Source organism: Crocodylus porosus, unplaced genomic scaffold (genome assembly GCF_001723895.1).
Source record: "Crocodylus porosus isolate Cpor-Errol unplaced genomic scaffold, CroPor_comp1, whole genome shotgun sequence".
Taxonomy (NCBI): Eukaryota; Metazoa; Chordata; order Crocodylia; family Crocodylidae; genus Crocodylus; species Crocodylus porosus.
In genome coordinates this window covers 11,504,417-11,529,389 of record NW_017728928.1, presented here as the reverse complement: position 1 = coordinate 11,529,389, position 24,973 = coordinate 11,504,417, and the positions used below count along the sequence as shown (strand labels likewise).

The window sequence follows — 24,973 nt, the reverse complement described above, 5'->3', positions numbered from 1 at the left end:
GGTTTAGGTTAGATATCAGGAGGCGCGACTTCACGGTCAGGGCGGCTAGGGTCTGGGACCAGCTTCCAAGAGAAGTGGTGCTGGCTCCTACCCTGGGGGTCTTTAAGAGGAGGCTAGATGTACACCTTTTTAGGATCTTTTGACCCCAGTACTCTTTCCTGCCGTGACAGGGGGTCGGACTACATGATCTACTCAGGTCCCTTCCGACCCTAGAAACTATGAAACTATGAAATTTTGGGGGTAAATTCTCTTTTGGCACAAATTGCAAAACCCTGCTCTAGGTTGGTGTATCTGTGCCTAGCTATGCTGTTGGAATGCTTGTTCCTATAGCGTCTTTGATTTCAGAACAGGTGAAGTGAGAGGCAGGTTGTGCTTAGGTTTTTTTTCCCCAAAGGAGATCCCAGAAACTTGCTAGTGTGCTTTGCTGCTAGGTACTAGGGCACGTTTTCCGTAGACCACATGGTCTCTTCCCCCAAGGCAGAGAAAATCCCCAGTCAGAAATGTACTTACAATTATATTGGACAGTAGCAGGAACAAGGAGATCTCCCTTAAGGCTTTGCTCCTCCAGTTCACCTTCTTGGGCATCCTTATGGACTGCACATCATCAGAAGCTTGGATTGCTTCTGTGTTGGGGGGTGTGCTGGATCCTAGTACGCTGCCACCATCGGGGATCCGGAGGGATATAGTGTTGATGTTGACAAAGGTGAGTCCATATAGATCTTTCCGGTGGGAACTGGTTTTGTGTCTTTCTTCAGGGGGCTGCCGATGAAGGCCTTCGACGATGAAGATGTTCTGGAATGTGTGCTGGGCAATCATCAGCAGCGAGTAGGTCAGGTTGAGGGCACTTTTGGTATCCCTTGAAGTGCTGGCCACAACAGCCACAATGGAGTAATAGGAGATGGCATATTGTCCTAAGGCTGCCCCCATTAATAAGGCCACATCCAAAGTTCTTGTTGGGTTCTTGTGACGGTCCATGTCTCTCTTGTCAAACCTGTAGACGATGGAGCCTCCAATGCAGACCGCAGACATCAGGCTTAGGCAGACTATGTTGAAGATGTAATACATGACGAGCGCTTGGTTCTTCTTCTCGTCGTTGCTGTGGGTGTTCACCTGCACTTCATACACAATGAGAACCCCCAGCCCACTCACCAGTACGATGAGCCCCAAAACAATACCCACAAAGAAGGTCCTTCTGAAAAGCCTGAACTTCAGGCGGTGGACAAGGTGGGCGTGATCGTCTATGAGGCGTCCAACGTTCTTCCACATGACATAGACCATGGCAGAGGCAAAGAGGCTGTACTCTATGTTGAAAGGGTACAACCAAAAATAGCCGTTCTGGAAGATCTCGCAGATTTGGGTTTTGCATTGACAGATGTCCGCCGAGGAAGATTTTCCAGCTAGAATCAAAAAGACATACACATGTTGCAGTGTTTTTGTAGAGCTCAAGCTTTGAGCAGAAGGCCCTGAAAAGCCTGGGTAGGCTCACGGAAATCCATGAGCAAAGGTAAAAGCAGATGTCTTGACTTTTAAGCATTTAAACCTGAGGTTACCTTTTGTTAAACATTAGGCAACAACCCTCTCTTCCTCTCTCTACCCATTTCCCATCCCTTCTTTTTTCTGTCCCATTTTCTTCCCCTCCTTTCCATTTTCCTTTTTCCCTACGTCCTTCCCTATTCATTGCAGTCCTGCTTCTTCAAACCCATTCCCCATTCTGATCCCTCCTAGATGCAAACTGAGAAATAAATACCAAAGGCCAGACCATGATATTCCTGCTCAGACCAAATAGGACCTTACTCTGTGTGGTCTTCCTGCATTCAGACACGAATAACCACTCAGCATGAATAAAGGTATCAGAATCCAGGTGTGAGAGAGCTCTGTCCCTCTGGGGCCTGCACTTGAGGCCTTGGCAGTTTTAGTAACTGGCAAATTACCTTTCATAATCAATGCTGCTGATTGCTCAGTCGTGGAGTTGAATTTTGAGTGTGATTTATGCACCGACTCATCCGTTACTGCTGACATCCACACAGCCAGGTTCGTGGTCAAAGTCAGCATCAAGCCACACCTGTACAAGAGAACGGAGATCCATGGTGTCAAGACATGGCCTACTCCAGGCCTCAAAGTGCTCTTCAAACATTGGTGGATTGATTGTCACTACCGTAAGGCAGGCACAGGTCATCTCCCCTATTTTATATAGAGAGAAACTGGAGGAGAACCAGTGATTGCTTGAGTTTATAGAGGAAGTTGCTGGAGAAAAGAAATCCAGCTTTCATGACTCCTGGTCTACTGCTCTAACCACTCCTTGTTGCTTTCTCTTTTCAGACTGACTAGTAAGCTTTGATCAAGTCTTTATTCCTCTTGTTTCCAGCTCAGCCTTCTAGCAGGGAAGGGCTGGAAATCTGGTGGGCTAATGGGTCGGAGTTGGCCTGTCCAGAAAAGTGGATTCAGCCTTGCAAAAGGAGAAGTGAGATGCACTGATTTGGTTTCTTGTTCTTTCAGCCTTTGGAGCTTCCTGGTGCTCTGTGGTGCTTTGTCTTCCTTCTCTGGTGCCAAGGAGTCATTCAGGAATGTTTTAAAGTGCTACGCGCTGGCTTTTTTAACTGTGCCTTTGGGCTACTTGCGGGGATCACTGCCAGGCTGCTGGATCTCAGAACATAAGCCACCAGTGCCTGAGCTAAGAGCCACAGTTGTGAGAGGCTGATGTGCCCTGCTTTGATTTTGGCTATAGGGGGCCCTTACTGGGGAAGGAATACCGGTAGCAGTGACGTGGAGATGGGCAGAGGTCTCCCCCCAGCTGGGCGAAGTACTTGCCTGGTGACATCCAGGTGCACTTGGACACAGTGTTTGGCAGAAATCCATAGAAAGTATGTCTGAAAAAGATATAAAGAATGATTTAAAAGGCCCCTCAAACCTGCCAGGCAATGGATCTAGCCACTTCCCTGCCTTTTATCTGGCTTATTATCCCTCCCGCCCTTCTCCTCTGGCATCACTCCAGGTCCTTGTACTTCCTCAGCTGTTGTAGCTGCCCCACGTTCTCCGCTTGTGCCCTCACAGATCCTCCTCCTACCAGACCTCACTGCACATCATTTGTTCCTGTTTCCTCTGCTTTACTCCACAGCATTCGTGGAGAACAGGGCTTCCCAACCTGGAAGTCAGATTTCCCTCCCCTCTGCCACTGACAATAAAAGAACAGATGTCAGGGGCCATGGCCACCCCCTGTCCTTTCTGTATGGTTAATGGAAAAGACCCGCTGCATGGGGAGAGGATTTCAGGTGGGCAGTCCTGGAAGATGACAGCAATTTGTGCTGTGGAAAGTGTCTGTGAGCCACTGACCCACAGCAAGTCACGATTGTGTATTTATTTATAATAAGTGATCAAATATGTTCTTGCCAATGGAGAAATGTATGAGAGCTGGCTGGGCCTCCCCTGGGAAGCTCAGTTTGGTCAAAGGGGACACCTGAGCTCCCTGGTCAGACAGTAGCTGAGGACCCATTGGGACTCCGTGATGCATTGTACCAGTGTTCAGCCTGGCTTCTCCAGCATGCCCAGCTCACCTGGATGATCACAAAGATGGCCTGCACAACTGGGTAGATGATTTTGATGGCAATCTGGCAGTTCTCAAAGCTGGAGTAATACCCAATTTTAAACACATCCATCACAAGGCTGAAAATGGCAAACATGACCAGGCCTCCTGTGGAGGAATCAGAGGAAATCAGAGGTGCTGCAGTGCACGTGTGTTGGGCGTGGAGGCATGAAAGAGGTGCTAGTACCAATGGACAAAAGGAGGAAGAGAAGCTGTATTGCTATTTAGAGATTGATGCCACCTTAGGATTCTCCTCTGAATAGTTCAGGTCTGATTTTTACCCCAGCTGAAACATTCTTTATACCAACAGCCCTTGTAAGGGGAAAGTGATAGCACTGAAGAGGAATTAGTGCTTCCTGGGCACGAAGGAAACCTCCAAGATAAAGACCAACCCAGGCAGGACTTGGGTTAATGAGACCACTGACTAGACCAGCTCATGGACAGGCATGGAGTGAATACTGAGGAGAACTTTCTGATGCTTGGAGAGGGAAGAGATGATGGGTCCCAAGTTGGGTTGATGCATTCCCCATAGAGCACTTATGTTTGAGCTTCCACCGTGGCCTCATTCAGTATCTGCCCCTCACCCAAAGACTTAGCATGAGGTGGTCTCCCTTACCTCTCAGCCAGACGGGCCCTGCATGGGAGTCCTTGTAGAGGATGGCATTCTGGCGTTTGGAAGTGCCAACAAGGTAGAAGAATATCCAGATAATGACGATCAGCATCATGACAGTCAGCAGGAAGAACACGTCATAGTCATGCACAGCGATCTTCTCAAAGGCCCCACTGCTCACTAGGGTGCAGGCTAATAGCACTAAATGAACAGCCAGCAGGATGGAGAACAAGCGCCCTCCTTTCTTCCAGACCTCCTTGGGCCTGGACGTGGAGGGAGACAGGTGAGGTTGATGGGCTAAGGTGCCCTTGTCATCTTTGTGACCCAAACTCACGATTGAGTCTTCATGTCCGAGCTCACTGTCATTTTGCACGGGATCCTCTGGCATGGTTCAACTAGGGCTGGAGGCACAGGTTCGTGCTGTTGGGAGTAGAAACCTATGTTACAAAATCAGTGTGGCCCACGGCTGAGACCAAGGGGGTGGGGGAAACTGGAGACACTCAGAGCAGAAGTAAGGGGAAGGCAGGAGAGCAAGAGATGAAGAGGGACGACTGCTGATATTCCCCCCCCCCCAAATCCCACCCCACTCCAGGTATTTATCCATTCAGATAAATACCCACTACAGCCATGTTTCTCTGAAGTAACTGTGCCAGTGTGAACTCATGGGATACCATTATGAGAGTCCCCTGTGGAAGCCTGAAGAAGGTTCAGTCTCAAAGGAAGATGCAGCTACTGGAGGGAAATGAGAAGGAATTCGTCCCATTCTGCTGTTATTCTTTCCCTGCAAGACTTCTGCGTTCTCAACATCAATTATTTTTAATGGGGCTGCGCTTCTCATTCAGGATATGCACTCCCAGTTTCTGCAGTTGCTGGAATGCAAATTAGCATCTGCCTCCCTGCTGCGGGAACGCCTTAGATTTTAACAGGTTTGTTTGAGAATATGGAAAACACTTCATCAGTCAAGTTTGGTCATTGATACCATTTTGGTTGTGCACGCTGTTTGGCTGCCTTTGAAATGTCATGTTAATGCATGCTTAAGCATGTAGGAATGAAGGTAATGTTAGCTGAACATGAAAATTAATTACACCGGTAGCACTTGCCTAATAGACAGTGTAACATGTTTATTGATGTAACCTGTCGGAAAGCGCTGGGATGCAGGTAAGATCAAAGGTCTTGGGGCAAATGGTTGGATTTAAGCAGCAGCCTTGAAACCTGAAGACAAAATGCCATGCTCTGTGGCATGAAGAGACTAATTGAAGCAACAAGCATGAGAACTCTTCAGGCTAGCACATCATGGGCCATACAGATGCATGCATTCAAAGAAACAAAGTTCCTTAGCCATCTTTTCTAGCTTTCCAACTCATCCAGTGCATGTTGCTACTTGCCCTGGATCAGCTCAGTACTTCTGCATGAAATCATGACTCTCTCATAATCTACACCTGAGGTGAACAATCCTCGAGAACCAAACTAGCATGTAAAAAGCTACAAACTGTTCCACCAACCTGCTTTCCCACTGGCAGCCTGAATCTCCGGTCTGTCTTGAGCTTCTCGGCAAAGTTCCTCTTCCCTCAAATCAAGTCAGCCAAGGAATTTATACCTGTTTGGACATCTTGATTTACACCATCTCTGGAACTGACAGCGCTGCTTCATAAACTCAGTAAAGGTCACATGCTCCATTTTGTGCAATGGCTGATTTTAGGGAAGAAAGAGAGAGATGGGGAGATAAGGATTATATGAGGAGAGGTGTGAGCGTGGCTGGGCATGACTTTGGCCACCGCACTAGGTCATGTGTTACCGGAGGAAAAGGTCTGTTAGCTCAAGTTCATCCCCCTGGAAAGGATGGTAGTTGTCCCCCCCCCCAGACAGACATATTAGATGCTAAAGGGATACTTCATTTGATCTCGGCTGCTGCTCATGGGCTGGACCCTCACCTGGACATGTAGCTCACTTGGTCATGTAGCTCCAGGCAATCCTCTGTCTCAGTGGTTTTCAACCTTTTTTCATTTGCGGACCCCTTAAAAAAAATTGGAATGGAGGTGTGGACCCCTTTGAATTGTAAGTGTGGGTACTCACATACTTTTGCTTGACCATAGTCATTTTTGCGGGCCCTTAGACATAGTCTGCGCACCCCCAGGGGTCTGCGGACCACAGGCTGAAAACCACTGCCCTATCCAAAAGCAACCTCAGCCCTGCTGGGCTGGAATGACACCTTCCTCTTTGCCATCACTTTCTTTTCCTTTGCTGTCTTTCATCAAAAGATAAGCTTTCCTATAGGAACTCTTGTGCATTTCTAAGTCATAGAGCCATCACATTCCACTTCTGTAGCCAAATATTGGGCTCACAGCTGCTCAGGCTAAGAACAAAGCTGGTCCTTAACAGATAAAGAGAAGTACGCAATGTGGTGGTGAGTGATCTCTTACAACAGACAGCCACCAGGTAAGAGTGACCTCCCCTCCAGGTATCACTGAAGTTTCATGTCTCCCTTGCAGCTTTCTTCTCTGACTCGAATAAGGCTACGAGGGACGGAAGAGGTTCCTCCCAGACCTATGTTCCCATCTCCTCTGTTTTCTTTCCTGTAACAATCTACTGGGGTTTGGATAGAGACTGAGCTATGGTCTGTGGATCTTCATTTCCCTCTGTTACCAACAAATGCCCCTTTTTCTCTGCAGTATGTTTGCACTGCAGTGTGGTACATAGACACCGAAGATAGCAGCACGCACTCTAGTGGGAGTACCAGAAACAGCCTGACTTCATGCTAAGGATAGGAAGACTCAGCTCAACCGTGACTCTTTCCCCGTTGCTGCCCTATGTTGGCTGGGACGGGGGCCCTTTTGCCCTGCTTTTTGCAGTACCCTCAGCTGATTTTTCCATCCCATCTGTATTCATGTTTGTTAGTGTGTTGCTTTCCCCCCTCCTCAATAGACAGCAATGGAAGAGTCAGAATTTTCTTCACTGAGTAGCAGGAACTTCAACTCTGGCATCACCATTATCATCATAATGAGAGGCATAGTAATAATTATAGAATTAATATTTAAGTAATAGGGAGCTTGCATTACACGGTGGCCTTTCATCCAAGAGAAGCGTCAAAACGAACAGGTCATTATCAAATCACTTAACCTCTTAGGGACAAATCTGGACAATGACATAAGTGGATACAATTCTATTGATGTAAGCAGTTTCTACAGCTGAATTTGGCCTCGTTTCTAGAAGACCTATATGCTGCCCAGGGGACTTGGGGAGTAGTTGTCTGCATTGAGATCCATTGGTGTGACCTCAGCTGCCTGAACAGAGCCAAGCTTGCTTTAAACCAGCTATCCTGGGTCCAGCAAACTGTACCTGTGGTAGGACAGGGCTTCAGCATGGGCTGCAAATCTGTCTAGGACCCTGGGTAAAAGCTTCTGTTTACAAAATCCTTTGACGATGGGGTGGGCCAAGAACCATTGCTTAATGCCATGTAGGGTGTCAACAGATGTCACGTTTATCCTGGGAGAAACTATTTTATCTTGGGACAAAGTCCAATTGTACAGATGGTCATGTTTACTGTCTTAGGATAAACCCTAAAAAAAGTTCCTGGCTAGGAGGCCATAACAGTTTATCCCCGTATGTCTATACAGTTATCACAAGATTGCCCGATTGAATCAATGGCAGAAAAGCAGTACTACACTCATCCACTGACCCTTGATTAGAAGGGTGATGTATGTATATCCAAAACCAGGATATTTTTGTTCTGGGACAAACACAGGTACAACTTATCCAGAGATGAATGCAACATCTGTTCCTAGCCTAACTCATATTATCCTTGCCCCCTTAGCTTCAGCATCTCTCTTGCTCTGTCCTTCCCTTCTCTGTATCCTCTTTTAAGTCCCTTTCTCCCTCTCTCCATCCCTCCTTTTCCCTCCCTCGGTATTACTTTGTCTTTCATCTCAGCCCTTTCCCAGTCCCTCTTTTTGATTTTCTCTTTTCTTCCATCTCTCCCCCACTCCCTGCCTTCTTGTCTGTGTCTTGTCCCCTGGCCCCAAATGCCACTGATCCACACCAAGCACCGTCCTGTTGACTTTGGTGGGGATTTGCCTTTAAAGCGAACCGTTTTCCAACTCCCACAGCCCAGGCGTGCAGGGATCCCATTAAGCCTCAGAGCGCAACAGGAACTTCCTTGCACTTTATACTGCATGTCTCCCTTATGTGCTCTGGGAATGGGAGTCGATGTGGAGTGCAATGCGTTGGGGTCCCCCGGGGCCAGACAGCAGAAAGGCTGGTAGTGGACTTGGTTTCCTTTGAACACCAGAGGGTGCCGCAAGACTGTGAGAGCCAGAGAAGAATTCATCTCTGAGCTTCAAGGGAAAGCAGCAGACAGTAGCGTTTCAAGGTGGAACTACCCCAGCACTTAGGAGCATGTGGGAATGGGGCGGTCCCCAGCTCAGCGCTGGATTTGTCAGTCTGCCGGCTTTTACCCTATGTCAAGAAAGCTGAGGCCAAATCACTTATCTGGCCCCCAGAGTCCTCAGATAACCACTTGGGATGCTCTGCTGGGCAGAGGCAGGGGGCTGTGGAGCCCAGGCAGACTCTGGTGCTACGTAGGTGCTCTATATTCACCCCTGAGCTTGGTGGGAGGGGGCTGCTGTGGTGGGCTGGGGTTGAGGGGCTGTTGTGTGTATAGCTCATGCAGGCAGGCCTCTGTGTGCACGCATACACACCACTATTATGTCTTATTTTTACCACGAAAAAAATAGGCCAGAATCATCATCCTCAAAAATAGGCCAGAATCATTTTCAAGAGGAGACTGGACAGTCACCTCGCTGGGGTCGCTTGACCCCAGTTGTCTTCCTGCCTAGTACGGAGGGGCCGGGCCCGATGATCTGCAAGGTCCCTACCAGCCCCTTACAATCTATGACTCTGAAAAATAAGCACTAGAAAATGAATAAGCGCCCTGAATTCTAGTCCAGGCATCATACTTTGGTCCCGGCAATTCCCCTCCCCCTGGAAATCGGGAGGGTCTCATGATGTCGGTGCAGTTTCTCTGCTTTTCCCTGGGTGCAAGTGGCGTTGCATGGGTCTTGATGCTGTCCCAGGCTCTCTGGCATTCAGGCTGCCATGGTAGGTATATTGGAGCAGGACACAAGCCTGAGTTCATTAAGCCTTCTTCCCCCCTACAAGGTTTGCTGAAGGAGCCTGAAGGGATTTGCTGTGAGGGGCCATCGCTGCCCTGTCTCTGCCACCCAGGAATGGTCCAGGACCGTTCGGTGGAGCTCTCAACACGCTTCAGGGGCTCAGCTGTGTCTTTTGCTGCGAGGGGAGCGTGCGATGAGGCCTGACCAGGGCGGGAGGATGCTTAGGACCCAGGGGAAGCAGCTTCTCTTGCTTCATTTCAAGGAGATCCTCCCCTCCCTGCACAGAACTTCTCAGGTGTCCCTGCTCTGAGCTCTCTCCTCCTCCCTCACACCCGGCTTCCCTGGAGCTCCTGTGCAAGCCCATGCCCATCCTTTAAACCATCCCCAGGCACCTGCCTCCCTGATGAGCTCGCCAGGGGACAGCTTGGCACCATGAACGACCAGTACCACCGAGCCGCTCGGGACGGCTACCTGGACCTTCTAAAGGAGGCCACCAAGAAAGACCTCAACTCGCCCGACGAGGATGGCATGACCCCAACTCTCTGGGCTGCTTACCACGGCAATCTGGACGCTCTGCGGCTGATCGTTAGCAGAGGGTAAGTGCTGCTGCCTGCCCTGTGCTCTTCCCAGTATTGAGTTTGCAGCCGGGTGAAATCCCATCTCCCCCCTTCTCACCCGGGTCAGGAAAGCTGTGGGTGCTGTGAGACTGACGGCCCTTGCCGTGTGCGTGAGCCCGCCTCTCCCGTCCTTCCCTCCATGCTAACCCTTTTGGAGTGAGTCGGTTTGTCTGATCCAGCCTATGGGATTTCTAAGTTTACTCCTCCCTGAAACATTTAGGTGCCTGGAAGGGGGGAAGTCATCAATTAACCCTGCATTAAGTTGGGGGCAGTGTCGGCTCACACGTGGGGCGCTATGCTTACCCTGTGTCCTGATCAACCGTTCCTCAGCAACACCTAGACAAGCCCCCTCGGGTCACCTCCAGCCCCTGCTAGGCTACCCCAGTCCTCAGCTACTTGCCAACTCAGCCAGTGCACCGCTGAATCTGCAACACAGCTGCAATCCCATGCCTCCCCGTCTGCCCCAATGCACCTGGCACCTGGTTTGCAAAGCTGCTGGGAATCCAGCGTCCCAGTCCCAACCCTCCCCTGAGCAGGTGCTGGACCTAAGCAGGATTTGAATGCAGACCCTGCAGCTACTGCCTCAGGTTGTGGTCCAGGCACTTCTCTGACCTTTCGAATGAAACAAACAAAAAAAGACCTCGCTTTTTTGTTAAAAAGAAATGCTTGTGTAAGGAGAGGGCAGACACTAATGGCAGTGGGTGATGTTTGCTCATCCCAAGCTGGTGATCAAATGTGTGGCCTGTCTGGGACACAGCCTGGGTTGGAGTTTGGAGCAAGGAGAAGCTCTAGGCATCCAAGTCTTTTCCTTAGTAGATTTCTTTTATCAATGTATCCCCAGTGATGGGTGCTTGTGGTTAATGCCAACCTCTTCCTCATTATTCTTAGTCTGAAAGGGGCCTCGGTTGAAAAAGGGTCCTGCCATTGCAAACCTGGGTGCAGGGGATGGGGAAGAGGATTGGTTGTTAGAGTGGACTGTTGAAATGTGCTGTGGTAAAGGAAAAAGAGGCCTTTCTTGGGGAGTTTATCAGCTGTGGGAGGAGAGGCCGGGGAATGGAGGAGTTGAGGAGGGAGAGATGACTACAGAGGGAGAAGCAGTGAAATCACTGGTTCCTGTTAACCAGCCCAATCGTTTGCCTTCAGGCTTCGCTTCCTCTGGAGATCAATCCCAGGTCAACTGGAGGAAGGAAAAGCAGGAAGTTTCTGGGAAATGGGGTGTCTTAGTTGGGCTAAGGACCAGCTTGGTGATAAGGGTGTGGGAGAGAAGGGGTATCTTCTGCTTCAGAGGAGGAGGCTCATTTAGGATCAGGAGTGATCCAGGGGCTTGTACTAACCATAGACAGATGTGCTGACTGCAGATTTTATGCGTGGTCCCCAAGAGCTCTGCTAACAAGCCTCCAGCCTGCCTGGGAATGGGTGTTCCCAGGGTCTAGATGGTTTGAGGTGCGAGTCCTCATGCAGGGCTCCTAAAGCACCTTGGTTCCAGACCTGAGATGCCTCTAACCCCAAGGCACTGCTCAGTTTTGCTAATACACCACAGTCCTGAGCTATATCCCAGGCCTCAGTGGTCCTCAGACAGGTGCTGCTCAGTTTGATGGAGGGTCTGGGGAACGCAGCAAAGTGTGGAGTGGGTTTGGGAACGTACCTCCATTTTTTTCTGGGTGGATACGAGGCCAAATTCTCGCCCTCAGCACTGACTTCAGTGGGAGCTGCGGCTGGAGGAAAAATTTGATCTAGTTTTGCCAGCCTGTCTTTATAGCAGGCTTGCGACCCTTGGATGAAAGGTGTTGAATATGAACGTCAAACGATTTTCCCTGTGAGCCGATGCGGTCAGTGCCTACGCCTCCAGGACCAGAGTTGGTGTGTGGTGGGTGACACTGGTGGGAGGTAACAGGGGTGTGTCTGCTCCATGGGGCCTTGCCTGCAGTGTTCAGGATCACTGAAGGGATACATTTTCATTCCTGAAGAGCATGTGCTCTTTGCTGCAGTCCAAGGGGCTCCAGACACTATACTGAGCTTGGCAACGATTAGAGACTTTGAATGCCTAAGAAGAGATGCTTCAAGAACCTGATTCTCCGAGGTGCTTTGTGAACAACAGGCTTCTTCCCTCCTGACTAATCAGTTCTGTATCTCTTAGCCGATTCCCTTTCCCTTTTCAGTGCTGCTCTCGTGAGGCCTGGCCCAGCTGCCGCTAAAGTCAATTGAATAAACGCCCTCTGACTTCCTCTCGGCTCTCCACCTTCAAGGACTTTTCCAGAAGGCCAGTGATTAATGCTGCATGGAGAGAAGAGCAAAACATATTTGCATGTTGCTCCATTTCCCAGCTGCATCCACTACTGCCCAGTTATTGGATTTGCTCCCAGCTCCGCCAAGGCACTTCACACATCTCCTGCCAGGCCACTGCCAGATCCCATGCCCACGATCTTCAGCCCAGACTAGCAGCATCTCCTGACATTTCATTTCTGCCTCCCCATCTCTCAGGCGCATTTGCCAATGCACCTCACAGTTCCCCCAACAGCTCACTTCTATCGCCCGCTGCCTTTTTAACGCCAGATCTCCCCAGGGCCCTGACTTTCAGCCTGCCAGTCAGACAGATGCTGGGATTTCTGGAGAAGGGCCCCTTTTATAAATTCAAATGGGAATCAAAGGTCCCAGCACAAAACCCTCTTGTGCAGCTCGAGTGGTGTCCAATTAACAGTGTAATCTATGTTTGCTGCTGACAGGGAAAATAGCATGGGGAAGAGCCAGTGCCCTTTTCGTGACTGATGGCATGAGCAAATCTTTTGTCAGTCTGGCTGTAGGATGTGTTTTCATCAAGGCATTTGTCAGAGAGGGATGACCTATACTCAAATGCTTCAGTAAACCAGAGCAGAGTTCATAGAGACCACAGAGGTGGCCTTCTCACAACCTAGGCTGGGGTAACATTTTTTGGCAGAGGTGCTACAAACTAAGCCCCACACCCTCCCCGAGTGCCCTCCAACCCCGTCCCTTGCCCAATCTGCAGCTGTGCTCCCTGCTTCCTCCCTGATCAGCTGTGTGCCATACTGATATCTCTACTGATATCAAAGCTGAGCTGTATTTCTCCTCGCTCCACTCCCAAATGTTGCTCTTCCTCCCAGCCCCAGAGGTCCATGACCAGGATCTGGTGGTGAGCGCCTGTGTTAGCACATCTGGCTGCTGCTTGCAAGCTGGGAAGTGGGGAGCACACAGAGCCAAGCCAGCAAGTCACAGAGCTAGAGAGACAGATGATGCCAGAGAAGGGAATGCACTTGTTAGCAGCGTGGGCTTTTGGGCAGAGAGGGGAGTTTCTGAGGCCACAGGCTATACGCAGGTGCCACTTATGGCCATGTGGGCTCAGTGATTGCTGTGGGGTTACCCCTGGGGACCTTGCAGCATGGTCAGTCGTGCCCTTTTTTTCACCCTATTAAATATCATGAATCTTCTGCCTTGCCAGCTGTTCACTAATCACATGAATACGGAGGGCTCATAAAACATGGTCAGTCCGGTTGTGAACGTACTCTTTAGCCTGGGCCCTATGGACCTGTCTGACACCATCATATTTTGTTAGTAATATATCTCCTATGGCCGGGTCTCCTTGAAGGGCAGCGAGGGGGTGTTTTACAGAGCGTGGCCATGTTCTAAGGCTCGGCATCTAAGCCATCTCCAGCCTTTCGACACGTCTCTGAGTCATGGTAAGCCCTTGGATAGGATACATAGCCTGTCTACTGGCAGGAGCTGTGCAGATGGGGGTTGAATTAGGGTCTGAATCGATTTATTTTTATTGTAACAGGTATCAGCCTCTTCCACATCTGCTTTGATCAACCATTATGACAGTCATCACTGGGGTGGGTGGCTTCATAATGGCTGATCAATGGTTGTCCGGCAGCCATACCCAGCCACCTCCTGAACTGCAATAGGAAGAACCAAAAACACCCTATTCCCAATAACTTCTCTCCTTTAGCCCCCAGCCTCTTTTTTCTTTCTCATCTCTCTGTCCCATGCATGCATGCACCGCCTGCTCCCCCCCCCCCCGGAATATTTCATAACAGCTCATCTCCAGCATCTGCTTCACTGGGCACAAGTGAGCCCAGATGAGGTGTTCAGGGTAGCCGGCCTGGTACAGTTTGAGGGAAAAGTATTTCCCTCTCTACTCAGGTCAGGGAAACCACTCTGGAGCCCCAAAAGCGACAAGCTATAGCTGCAATAGTTCAGATACCTACCGGCATTTATCTTAAGGGGATGTTGGGACATCACGGTAAGAGCCAATTCAGTTTTTTTGAACCCATAGGGTCCCCCCCACCCCGAGAAACTGGAGAAATGTCACAAAAAATTGACGACTTTAAAAGACTTCAGAATCTCACAAAAATTCTGATGTTTTGCACTGGCATTTTTAACACAAACATGAGGGAAATCCTGTTGTCAAAGAAGTAAAGTTTTTAATAACCACTTTGGGGGAGCACGTCACTAAAAAGGCAGTGAATATTTTTCAAAAAATGGGTTATCTTCAAACCCTTTTAAATGGAAACAGCATTGAAGTGTCAAAACCCTCCGTGACTATGTTCACTTTCAGCCAGCCTAAGTCGCATTTGAAAAGGCGACTCAGATGACAAAGTCTCACTGGGCCATTTGAAAATGTTATCCTTTGTCCTAATTAGCAAAAAAAGGAATGATAAGCTGTGTTCAAATGTCCCAAGGACTTTGGTTTTAAAGCAGTGTCTAGTGTCTGACCCTAGAGCAAGCAGAAATCTGAACTTTGGGGCAGTGTCACATTTGCCTCCCGTGGGAAGAGGGGAATTTAGGGGGACTGGTCAGGACTGGGGCATCAAGGGGCAGTGGACACCCTTTGTCAGTGCTGGGTAAGCAGTCTGGAGCGATGGTACTGGCACACGGACAAGTCCAGTAAATGGGCTTCTCTTTGTGCCCAGTGAAGCGGGTGCTGGAGATGAGCTGTTATGAAATATTCGGGGGCGGGGGTGCATGCGTGCATGGGACAGAGATGAGAAAGAGAAAAGAGGCAGGGGGCTAAAGGAGAGAAGCTATTGGGAATAGGGTGTTTTTGCTTCTTCCTATTGCAGTTCAGGAGGTGGCTGGGTATGGCTGCAGGACAAGTTCAACGCTTGCAGAGCCGTGTCAGTGCCATGGCATGGATCTGTCAGGGCACCCTGTCACATGTTATAACTTGGTTAGGGTTTGCCTCTGCGGATGGGAGCAGACCACATTAAACATAAAGATGCATGTTAAGGGAACCCTGCTATGGGCTGGACTTTTTTCTGGGTTGCAATATGGTTTCCTGAACAGGGTTATGAGACATTCCTGTCTACATAGGTGAAGCCAAGCACTGTGACACCAAAGCTGAAGCACTGCCATGTGGGGACCTGCTGCTCCAATGCAGTAACTTCAATAGTATTGATAGGCCTTGGACATATGCATGTCTGCTATCCCATCATTTGTAAGGTTCTTAATCTCTGTAACTCTTAGGGACCCAGGATCTTCTTCGTGGACTGGGATGTCCTACAGGATATCTTCAGGACATTCAGGCATTGTAGAGGGATTCAGGAGACCTGGGTTATGGTCCTGGCTCTGCCACACACTGCTTGTGTGCCTTGGGCGATTCATTTAACCTCTCTGCACTTCATTTTTCTCACCTGTAACCTGAGCAGAATAAATTTACCCACCTCCCAAGGGTGCTGGGAGAGATTACTTCGTGCATGTGAGGTGGTCAGGTATCACAAGGATGGGAACTGGAGAGAGGAGCTCCTGTAGATATCTTGTGCAATGTGGGCAAGGCAAGGGACCCTGCAACTGTGAAGCCGAGATGGGGAGGGATGAGGAGGAATCAGCTGTCGGTGGGAAAGACGGTGCCAGTCACAGCTATCGACAGCTCCCCTGAGTAACGGGCATCAGCTCAGCTCAGAGAAAAGGGATAATGAAGCAGTTTTATTGCCGTGGGGAGGGTCTGCGAGTCGGAGGAGCAGAGATTTCACAACCACCAGAGATACGTGCCTGTCCCTCTGTGCTGCAGTTGGGTGGATGGCGGGGAGGGGGGGACAGGGCTTATATAAAAAACCTTTTTCTTTCTCCTGACTGGGTTCTCATGAGGGAAAGGGACTCAATTAACATGACGGGAAAGGGGAGGCAAATTGGCATTTAGAGCCACAGCTTCAGAGAGACAATCGTTCTTCTGTGTGGGAACGACGCCTTTGTGAAGAAGGGTGGCTGTATCGGGAACTGGGCCGGCGTCATCTTAATTGAGAGAGCAAAGGGCTGGGCAAGGGGGCTGGCGCGGGGACAAGGACTTCTGTCCGATGGGGAGGAGAGAGGTTTGGAGGAGCTTTATAGAGGGGCTTTTCTGTGCCTATAGTGCCTCCCTCCGCCTGGTGTGCATCTACCTGTCGCTTGGTGCTGGGACCACAGGAGTCCCAGGATCTCGTCTCGCCTCTGCCTGTAACTTGGCCTGTGTCACTTCACTTCCCTTACTGTCAAATGGGGCCAATAATGCCCTTTTGAGATTACTGGTCAGAGGGGCCCTTCTGATGTTCTGCAGACAGCTCCCCGGGGTCGCACCACCAGCCAGCCCGGAGACGGCAACTGGTGCAGAAGGGGTCAAATTTTCAAAAGTGAGTTAGGAGCCTAAGTCCCATTTTAAAAAGAGGGCTAGGCACTAAGGAAATGGTGCCCCTCTGACTTGTGTTGGGCCATTGGTGCCTACTTTCCCAAGCTGCTTTTGCGAGCGGGTGTCGGGCTCCCAAGTCACTTAGGCATTTTTGCAGATTTGACCTTGCTCCTATCAGAATGGCTTTTCAGTAAACAGATTCCCCTTCCTCCCCAAAATATTAAGTTTTGCCAGACATTGAAACCCTAAAAACTCAGTGGAAACGAGGGGAAAAAAATTGCCCCTCCTCAAAATTGGGTACGGGAAGAAAAATAATTTCCCAGCTAGCTCTTTGGAGCAACCTGTGCTCTTCCCGCCCTGGAGTAGATGAGAATGGGTAACAGAGAGGCAAAAGGATCCGTATAATTTTCTAAGGTATTTGCTCCCTGCAAGGTTTTAATTTGCCCAGTTTATCTCCAGCCCAGTGCAGAGATAGCAGCAGCAATTTGCCATCAGTGGCAGTTGGGGTTTGAATACAGGGCTTCCTGGGTTGGATTATCCCTTTAATGGGCCCTAGGCAAACAAACTTGTGGGCCCCTACTTAATACCGTATATTTATATTACTGTTTCACTCAATAATTGTAATATGTAAAATAAGCACAACTGGGCCCCTTGGCCTATGTGTTAATCCGGCCATGGGCTGGGAATGCTCTGTGTAGGGACAGCATGCAGTACGGCTGGGTGCTGCTCAGTGACTGGTGTTCACAAATAGTGACTAATAACATCCCAGCCACCTGCTGAACTACAGCTTTGGGAAAAGAAAGGCCTGGAGATGGGGTTAAGCTTCCAAACCCTGGTCCAAACCTCCCTTCAAATTTGGACAAAGCCCTAGATTTAATGCAGAGGAATGTAACATCTTATTCTAGATCCCAATTTCAAGAGCCCGAGGTTGACTCCAGTTGCACTGCAGAGAGTTTTGCTCTCTCCGGTTATTCAAAGGACTCATTATTATCCTTTTTGCAACATCCAGGATTATGACAGGCATTTTACAGGATAGAAGGATACTTTCTGCACCTCAAAGAGCTTAGCAATTAAGGTCCCAATCACTTGAAGCAGTCAAGCCAATCCACAGATTTCTAAGGGAGTTTTCATGAGCTGCACATGAGGGACACACATCAGTGTTTGGGCCCTAATTATAGACAGGATGATGGGAGAAGCAGAGAATAACAGACAGAAGGAGGGGATGGAGGGAAGGAGGCTGAGTGTCCCAGTGATGTGATGACAGTGGGGTGACTCAGTGTTTGTGTATGTCCATTGAAGGGGGTTCAATTAATAATCATTACTCTTGTTGACTCGCCACTTGAACATTTTTTGAATCAGAAAAGTACTTCGCTATATAAATACTTATTACCTGCTATTAGAACATGGTCTTCATTTAGTGGACTGGCATTAAATATCTCACATGCCATATCCTTGAGGCATGGTTTTGCCCTGACAAGTGACTCCTGACTAAGACCTGCCTGTGAACACTCCTGTTTTTTTAAATCTCTCATCACCTCCTGACCAAATGCATCCTCTTTACAAGGACTGGTGCCTCCGATTTTTCCCATGCATTGTTACTGCCTCCAGGAACAATTTATGGGGCCAAAAATAACCAGAGGTCTGGTCTTGTAATGTTTTGGGTGGTGGCTCTGTGTTATTTCTGACAATAATCCTGAGATGGCTGGGTCTTGTTTTGTTCCTTCCCAGTCAGTGGCCTACTGAGATAGCACAAAGAATAAGGATGCATAATCCCAAATAGCAGCACCTGTGTGAGCCAAGCACCATGGGCTCACGAATACCCCCACACAGTCCAAAGCATGTGTACCAGAGACATGGGATCAGATGCACCCAACGCCTAGCAGTTTTGTTGGGAACAGGAGTTTTGTTCTGGGTCCAGAGCTAAGTCACAGTCCTACATAACATGCTGGTCCATCACATCCTGCCCTCCAACAGATGCATGCACAGATGTACGTGCCCGATTCTGCCACACGTGTGTTCACTCTGGACAAACATCAACAAACAGCCGTTCACACACCTGTAAGCCCACTGCCAGCGCCGGCAGTTACAGTTTCACTGGCTCTTTAATCCAACCCAATAAATAATTTACTCCTCTCTTGCAATTCATCAAATATTTATCTTCCCCATGAATTTCCCAGCCTGGATATGTCACCACGAGGGTAGAGGGAACTGGGTGGAGCTAGCAGGGGAGTTACCTGTTGCCGGAGCTCAGCACTGCTATAGTACCTAGGAAGCTGGCAGCCCGGATGAGACCTCCCTTCACTTCTAACTATTAGGTGGACAGATGCCTGGTGTCTAGCACTCTCCTTGCTATTCTTTTTTTCTCCAGGATCTTCCTGGATCTTTTTTTGAAGCCTGGGGTTTCTGGGTGCAGAGATTTTGCAGTATTGGATCCTGTGATTTTTTTAGTGAGGAATGAGAAGATATTGCAAAGCCTTGTGAGTTAGGATTGGCTTTTTGCAAAAGCAGAGGCAATACTAGCCCAGGCTTCAGTGAGGAGACAGGCATGGAGGTTACAGAGGAAGACCTTGATCCAGTGTAGCTTAAAGAAATGAAAAGAGAAGCTGTTGGGAATGGTGCATGGGGGTTGCCTGCCTGCTCCTCTGGCAGCAGTCCCAGCCCCAGCCAGCAGCAGTGATAAAAAAAGGCACCCAGATGTGAAGTTCACAGTGATCATGGTCTTAGCCCCTCTGCACAAGTGTCATTGCCCTGTTTCATTCACTTATAGCCAGGAGGCATTTCAGAAAGTGGGTATCAGAGTATTGCAGTCCCCTACTGTCCTGGGAGCAATTGCCCTGCAGTAGTGCTGCTTGCTGTCTTTGCTTCTTTGGACATGTGATGAGCAAGAGAGGCTTGTTGTCGGATACTGATGCTGGGTTCATTTCTTTGACTCATACACACAAGTGCATGGCTGGTGCTAGGATGGGCGTAACTGTGTCTCTCTTTTCAGCAGGTCACAAATACAGGGTGATAATTAGGAGCTTGGCTATTCTCAAGTGCATTTTCTCCAGGACCAGATCCTGGCTTTCAGGGAGGCTGCTAAACTGGCCAGTCCCTTGGTGACTAGCAGTAGCCTCCTGGGACATCACTGCAGGTTGTGCTAATCACATTAGTTGAGTCTCTGGCCTGGAGAAGCGTGGAAACCTAATCTCCACTTTCTTTGAAACTGGATTCTTTGGATGTGCAAATACCAACTTGCTCTGAGCTGTGCAATTGAAAACCAAACTTGCTAAGGTGAAAAGAAATGAAGTTTCAAACCCAACAAGCTTGGTCTTATTCACTGGAATGATGCCCCCGGTACAGAGGTGAGGCATCAAATTAGTTCATATAAATGTGCAAAGGGTGGTGAAACAGTTGATGTGGCTGAAGATGACTGCTTTGTGTGGTCTCCGTTCCAGCATGATGGGACCCTGTGACAACAGATGCTGTAAAAGTGTACGCAGAGTATGGGGTATCGCTTCATATAATATGAATACAGATGGGCTTGAATCAAAGCCTAGAGGCTGAATATCATCAGAGTCTGGGGACATTTGACGTGTGAATCTGTGCCTGAATTTTGCAAATGGCTTTTACTGTGGGCCCCACAAGTATGCGGAAACCAACATCACCTCCCCTTGCCAATTCTGGGTCGTTTGAGAGCTCCCGTTTTGCAGCTCAAGTCCTTGTCCATCATGAAGAGACAATGGGGGGTTGATGAGCATGGCCTTTGGGTGCTGAATGCAGACAATAGGAATTGCCGTGGATTTGTGAGTTAAGCACATGAGTTTGATGTGCGCAATGCCTCTCCACAGGCCTTATAGGTTGCGATGTAGAGGCTGTAGTAAGGGGTGGGTTGCTTATATCAGGTGGAAGAAGAGTTTGGGGTATATCTTCCTGCATGAATGTGCTATCTCCTTGCTCCATAAACATCTCTTTAGACCCCCCATGTGACTGCATGGTAGGGCCAGCCAGACCCCCTGTGCACTAACTGTTTCTTCCAAATATTGCTTTAGGGGTGATCCAGACAAATGCGACATCTGGGGGAACACTCCTCTTCACTTAGCAGCAGCCAACGGCCATCTGAATTGCCTCTCATTCTTGATCTCTTTTGGGGCCAACATCTGGTGCCTAGACAATGACTACCATACGCCACTAGACATGGCTGCCATGAAGGGGCACATGGAGTGCGTGCGTTACCTGGACTCCATCGCTGCCAAGCAGAGCAGCCTCAACCCCAAGCTAGTGAGCAAGCTGAAGGATAAGGCCTTCCGGGATGCGGAGAAGAGGATCAAGGACTGCCTTAAGCTGCAGAAGAAGCACCATGAGCGGATGGAGAAGAGATACAAGAAGGAGATGTCTGACAACTCGGACACCATGAGCTTCTCCAGCTATTCGAGCAGCACCCTCAGCAGAAAGTTCCAGCACATGTCCATGATGACGTCCCTGCCATACTCCCAAGCCACTATCCATGGCACAACCAAGGGGAAGACCAAAATTCAGAAGAAGCTGGAGAAGAAGAAGCAGGTGGACGGGACATTTAAGATCTATGAGGACGGGAGAAAGAGTGTGAGGTCCTTGTCAGGCCTGCAGCTGGGAAACGATGTCATGTTTGTGAAGCAAGGCACCTATGCCAGTCCGAAGGAGTGGACCAGGCGCAATATCCGAGACATGTTTCTGTCGGATGAAGACACTGTCTCCCGTGCCATAAGCGACCCAGGTTTGCACATGGACTCGGCCCACTCTGAGGTCAGCACCGATTCTGGCCATGACTCCTTGTTCAACCGGCCAGGGCTTGGCACCATGGTGTTCAGGAGGAACTATGTCAGTGGTGGGCTCTTTGGGATTGGCCGGGAGGAGGCTGGCATGTTGGGTGAGGGCAATGGGGATGGGGTAGGTGTCAAACTGAGGAGCCGCCTGCAGCGCTCGCCAAGTCTCAATGACAGTATCGGCAGTGCCAACAGCCTGCAGGAGAGGAACGAGGAGGAGCTGCCCTGGGACGATGTGTCACTGGGCCTGGATGACGACGAACCTGATACCAGTCCCCTGGAGACCTTCCTGGCTTCCCTGCACATGTCTGAGTTCATCTCCATCCTGAAGAAGGAGAAGATTGACCTGGATGCCCTCATGCTGTGCTCAGAAAATGACCTGAAGAGCATCAACATCCCAATGGGACCCAGGAAAAAGATCATAGATGCTGTCCATAGGAGGAGGCAGACACTGGAGATGCCAGATGTCATTGAAGACACGGATTTGTAAGTAGAACATGTCCTGCCCTGTGGCCGTAGAGCAATATGCCCCTTAGCATGTGGAGACGTAGATAAATTAAGGGCTTAGGTATGTTCTCAACATACTGTCCATGGGAAGAGCCAGGCGCTTAGCCAAGCTCAGTGCTGCTTTGCATGTCCGCTGGGCATGAATCTGCCAACCCGGAGAGACGGCAAGTGGTAGCACTGCAGTCCAGGCTGATTCATGTCCTAGGGCAGCGGGGACGGGAGCTGATGTTCTTGCTGTTCCACAGCCTGAACAAACTCAGCCTGCTTTGAGGCCTCGCTTTTACTGAGCACTCAGGAATGAGACTGTCCAAATCACTCAGCTTTTGCCCAACTCTGTTTCCAGTGCGGTCATGTGGAGATGTGCCACTGGGAGAAGAGTAAAGCCAACACTGAGGGCTTTTAGACGGTCCCTTCTCAAACGCTCCGGTTCTTATTCAGACCTTTTGGGTTTGCAAAATTGAGCTGGGAATGTTATACCGCCTCAGCATTTGTGTCCCTGGAATTAGGAAGGATGATGGAAATGTATGGAAACAAGCGGAGGAAGTTCTCTGGGTTTATTTCTGAAAGGTTTTATTCAAAGTCAGGATGAACACTTGAGTAATTTGTTTTTGTTTTATGCAAACCTATTTGTATATTTTTGGAAGAAGCATAAATAACCACTAAATTCACAGGCTGGGACCTTGACCTGGGTTTCTGAAAGGCCCTGCTATGATCTGGCTAATGGATTTTCTCTTTCCCTTTGCAGATAGCAGTTTTTATGAGCAAGAAACAAAACCAGTTCTAAGTTGCCAGAAAACACAACCCAGTGATGCTTCCACTGGGACACCTGAAAGCCACAGCCTAGACCCACCCTTCCCAGCTGCCTGCCTGCTTCCCCAGTCTGCTCCCTGCCCGTGGGACTCTCCCAGACAGGCTCATCTTTGACACGGGACCTGCTGGACCCTCCGTCTTCGTCAGGAGGAGCTGCCGTCACTTGTTTGTTAGAGGAGTGACAAGAATGTGCAACTCTGGTCGGTAAAACTGAGTGACACGGGAGGAGAACACGTGAGGAGTGCCGTGGACAACCGGGCAGAACCCAGTCATACGTGGCCTGCTGTAGGGAGCCGGAGGGGTTGGGTGCTTGAAAGAGAGGAACGGGGAGCCAAAATTTAGTTTCCAATCCTGGCTCTGCTGTTCACAGTTTTGGAAACATCATTTGAAGCCACAGTTCCACATGGGACTGCTGTGTTTGGTATCTCGTGTTTAGGGTGCCTGGTAGGAGACATCTCAAGCTGGGTTTTCATGGCTCTGTGGCTTTGTTTTCCTTCTAGAGCTGTAGATGTTCAGCGCCTCCAGGAGCGGGCCCTTGATATCTCAAGGGGGGCACCCAAAAATAAAGGCTCCCCTAGCCAGTGTCCCTCTGTGCCTCAGTTTCCAAAGGAGGTAGCACCCCTGTCCCCTCTTGCTGGAGTGTGGTGAAGCCTACGTCACTCATGTCATTGAGATCCTCATCTGGAAGCCTCCACTCCCATGCAAATGACAGGGACTGTTTTTGATAGAGATGGATCCCAGCAGATCTCAGAGTCCCCACCCAGCTATGAGTTTCTTTGCACTGGGCTGGACCCCACCCTCTCTCTCGACATCTCCTTTACTCCAGCGAGGACAGGTGGGTTGGTACCCCCACACCATGCTCCTGAGGGGAAGGTGGTGACTTTTCACCCTTAGAGACCCGTACAGGGCTGTTACGTGACTTGTAGGATATAGGGATACGGTAGTAACCCAAAAGCCATCGGCGAGCACCACGGAGTTTTAGTTGCTGTCACAACTGGATCAATGGAAAGATTTATTCAGGCATTCACATGAGTGATTTGTGCTGTGGAGGATCTTCTGTTGGCCTACAGAAATGCAGCCTCATTGCATACGTGCTGCTGCTTTGACTGACTTCTGGACACTTCTAAAGCACTGAATCCAGGGAGCACCATGCGAGGGTCCACAAACTATGGAAAGGGATACTACCATATTCCTATGCACTACATGACCCTTGCTCTGCTATCTGTGGCTGTGCCTGAAAATGCCATCTCCATGCATATGGGACTTCTAGGAATGAATCACAGCAGGACAGAAATGAGTGGCCAAAATTGCCCCCCACCCATTTTCCAAAGGGGAAACCCTTCCTAATTCTTTCATCGTGCTCATACTATAACCCCTTTGGGTTTGTATCTCTGTATGCTTAACTATTGCCTCCCTAATTACCCCAGGCTGTATAGAATTGTAAGGTTAGGAAAGGAAAGGTGGGAAAGGACCTGAGTCCAACCCACTGCATGGATGTGGGATTTACCGTTCCCCCCAACCATCCCAGACAAGTACCTATTTAGTCCTCCACCTCCAGTGAAAAAAGAGTCCATGACTTCCCTAGACAGCTCGCTTCATTGCCCTGTCATAGTTGTGTGGGGACATATGCCCACAGTTCCCTCTGCAGTCGGTGGGTGATGCTATGGGGTGATCTGATCAGTCCCCAGCAGACGGAGGCTCTTGTATTCAGCAAAGAATATAAGCATATGTTGAAGCCTGGTTGACTTCAGTTGAACTGAAAAGCGTGCAGAAGGCTGAAGGCACGCTTTGCTGTGTAGGCATGGCCCAAATATGTGCTTAAAGGCTTTGCTGGATTGAGGCCGAAGGAGGGAGGAATGCCAAGTGGGCTGCCTGCCCCTCAAAGCCTTGCTCTTACAGGGCTTGAGCCAAAGTCCACTGTAGGCAGTGAAAACAGTTGCACTGACCCCCAGGGACTTTGGAGCAAGCTACCAGGAGAGCAGTGAAGGGCAGAGCAGTCTACCAGGGCTCTGGCCTTGGAGGGCAAACAAGGGTATGGGGAAATAACTCCAGCCCAGGCCTGGATCCTTACTGGAGGGGGTTGGGTGGTTGATTCAGGTCAACCGTTGGCAAACCTGCCTGAAATCAATGATCTAAAGCAGCATTGGGTCTGGCTGGAACCACAGAGCCGGAGGCCCAGCAGGCTTTGAAATCACTGCCCAGAATTAGCTCTGGGCTTCTCAAGCCAGGCCTGTGAGAACGGGGCCGTCTGTAGGATCCAACCAGCCTGGGCGAGGCCTAATCTCCATTAAGGGCTAGCCCCAGCCGGTTGGCTCCTAATGCTGAAGTGAATGGCAGGGACTCG

At 49.6% G+C, this 24,973-nt stretch overlaps 2 protein-coding genes across 3 annotated transcripts in view; one reads left to right on the top strand and one right to left on the bottom strand.

The window, feature by feature from the left end:
* OTOP2 (otopetrin 2) overlaps positions 1-4,718 on the bottom strand; it is an 8,018-nt gene extending 3,300 nt beyond the window's left edge. Inside the window, exons 1-5 of the mRNA XM_019542519.1 lie at positions 4,197-4,718; positions 3,552-3,688; positions 2,809-2,867; positions 1,932-2,062; positions 511-1,397 (exon numbers count right to left, since the gene is read on the bottom strand). Coding sequence (XP_019398064.1) covers positions 511-1,397; positions 1,932-2,062; positions 2,809-2,867; positions 3,552-3,688; positions 4,197-4,578 — 1,596 coding nt within the window. The 5' untranslated portion in view covers positions 4,579-4,718. The remainder of the gene's footprint in view (positions 1-510; positions 1,398-1,931; positions 2,063-2,808; positions 2,868-3,551; positions 3,689-4,196) is intronic.
* A 4,798-nt stretch (positions 4,719-9,516) lies between these two features.
* On the top strand, positions 9,517-22,584 carry USH1G (USH1 protein network component sans). 2 transcript variants are annotated; one of them, XM_019542517.1, is made up of 3 exons: positions 9,517-9,894; positions 20,560-21,798; positions 22,565-22,584. In XM_019542517.1, the coding sequence occupies exons 1-3, from the start codon at positions 9,731-9,733 to the stop codon at positions 22,566-22,568; spliced, it is 1,407 nt and encodes a 468-aa protein (XP_019398062.1). In that variant the 5' UTR covers positions 9,517-9,730; the 3' UTR covers positions 22,569-22,584. The 2 variants fall into 2 exon arrangements, with proteins under 2 accessions (XP_019398062.1, XP_019398063.1); XM_019542518.1 differs by lacking the exon at positions 22,565-22,584 and having other exon boundaries at positions 20,560-21,802.
* Positions 22,585-24,973: the final 2,389 nt, after the last annotated feature.

Coding starts and splice junctions, on each gene's coding strand:
- USH1G (XM_019542517.1), top strand. CDS start 9,731: ATGAACGACCAGTACCACCGAGCCGCTCGGGACGGCTACCTGGACCTT. Junction 9,895..20,559: donor CGGCTGATCGTTAGCAGAGG/GTAAGTGCTGCT, acceptor ATATTGCTTTAG/GGGTGATCCAGACAAATGCG.